Source organism: Citrus clementina, unplaced genomic scaffold, assembly GCF_000493195.1.
Source record: "Citrus clementina cultivar Clemenules unplaced genomic scaffold, Citrus_clementina_v1.0 scaffold_8, whole genome shotgun sequence".
Lineage (NCBI taxonomy): Eukaryota > Viridiplantae > Streptophyta > Magnoliopsida > Sapindales > Rutaceae > Citrus > Citrus x clementina.
Genome location: NW_006262022.1, coordinates 18901121 through 18903102, shown reverse-complemented (window position 1 = coordinate 18903102; position 1982 = coordinate 18901121). Strand labels below are relative to the sequence as shown.

At 37.9% G+C, this 1982-nt stretch overlaps 1 protein-coding gene across 1 annotated transcript; it reads left to right on the top strand.

Annotated features, from left to right (window-relative positions):
• Positions 1-395: 395 nt before the first annotated feature.
• Positions 396-1718, top strand: LOC18034083 (secoisolariciresinol dehydrogenase). Its single transcript, XM_024179341.1, is given in 3 exon segments — positions 396-498; positions 661-1028; positions 1031-1718. Coding segments are annotated over 3 exon segments (828 nt in total). The 5' UTR covers positions 396-460; the 3' UTR covers positions 1453-1718.
• Positions 1719-1982: the final 264 nt, after the last annotated feature.

The window sequence follows — 1982 nt, the reverse complement described above, 5'->3', positions numbered from 1 at the left end:
CATTGAATAGAAGCAAAGTGACGCGTGATCCATAAGGAGTGGTGTAGACATAAGATAGATGTTGCACTGGTTCGGAGGAGATTGAAATCCATAACAAGTTCAAATTTCAGAAACAGGAGATAAAACTTGCAGGGTAATAACTAGCGGCAGACCCAGCCAGTTCGATTAGCGGGACTTGGTTGAAAAAACTTAATTCAATTTAAAGGAAATTGACCTTTTCATATTGTTCGTTTACCTTTTTTTTTTTGTGTGGTGAGATTTGAACTGAGGTTTTAAAAATCATAAATAAAATTCTTATTACCAAACAATAAACATTTTATTTAATTTAAATGTGGTCAAATTCTTTGTAATGTCTATTTTAGAAGGGGCTTGAGATATATTTAAAGGGAACAACATCCTTTTGGATCCGCAAGACACCATAACTTACCTTCATTTTTTGGTTGCTGTGCGTGCTATAAGAATGGGCAGTGCTTCAGTTGTCTCAGCGGCAGCAAGAAGGTTAGTTCAAATTGCTGAAAACTCTTACCAGTTCCAAATATCATTTGCCTAGCTATTGTTCAAAGCTTATGCCTTAATTAAGTTTTAGTTTCGAATCTTGACTCTCAGCTAACTAGATTGATTAGATGTTACAATTGTGCATGCTAATTTGATGTTGCGTAGGCTACAAGGCAAAGTGGCACTTATCACCGGAGGAGCAAGAGGCATTGGGGAATGCATTGCAAGGCTCTTCTCAAAACATGGGGCTAAAGTACTCATTGCAGATATTAAAGATGACTTGGGCGAATCTATATGCAAAGACATAGGCTCTTCATCATCATCAGCCAACGGCTGCTCCTATGTCCATTGTGATGTAACCAAAGAGAAAGATATCGAAAACGCCGTTAACACGGCAGTCTCTCAGTACGGAAAGCTAGACATTATGTTCAATAACGCCGGCACTGTGGATGAAGCCAAACCTAACATACTCGATAACGATCAGGCTGAATTTGAGCGCATACTTTCCATTAACCTCGTTGGCGCATTTTTGGGACGAAACATGCTGCTAGGGTGATGAAACCCGCCGGACGAGGCAGCATAATTTCAACTGCGAGCGTTTGCGGAATCATTGGTGGCGCTGCAACACATGCATACACTAGTTCAAAGCATGGCCTTTTGGGGCTGATGAAGAATACTGCTGTGGAGCTTGGACGATTTGGCATTAGGGTCAATTGTGTGTCACCTTATGCGGTCTCAACTCCATTAGCTAAGGATTTTCTCAAGCTTGCTGATGATGGTTTGGGCGGCATGTATTCAAATCTTAAGGGGGCTGTTCTTGAGCCTGAGGATGCAGCTGAAGCTGCTCTTTATTTGGGGAGTGATGAGTCTAAGTGTGTGAGTGGGCATAATTTGGTCGTAGATGGAGGATTTGCTATTGTCAATGCAGGGTTTTCTGTGTTTGGGAAATCTGAATGAGTGTATTTTCGGAAGCTTGCATGTTTTGATCCTAATAATTCGTAATTGAGCTTCGATTTTACTGCTTTTTACTATGAAACTTATTTCGTGTAGATTGGATAATTAGTACTTTTCAACTCACACAAATGCCAAAATTTGAATTACTTGCCGAGAATTCAAATTCTATGATAACACTTTCCATTATTGGAGATCATGATATCGAGTTGTAGTTGCACGAAATCTTAATAAAACGAGGCGAGTAGATGATGCGGTCACAAAACGGACTTTCCGATTTTATGGGTGAGGAAAATTATGACTTCTTCGGTACCATTTTTAGGGCTTTATTTTCATTTTCATTTTGAAACTATACATGTAATACATGTTTAGTTGATGGATTAAAAAACAAATAATTTAGATTTTTTCTTATTGTTATAAAATTGAAGAATATATTTAACACATTTTCAATGAATTGCAAACTAAATTCTAAAATAAATTATAAAGCAAAATCCAAGCAATTGATCTTCTTTCTCCTAAAATCTTGTCTCTTAATC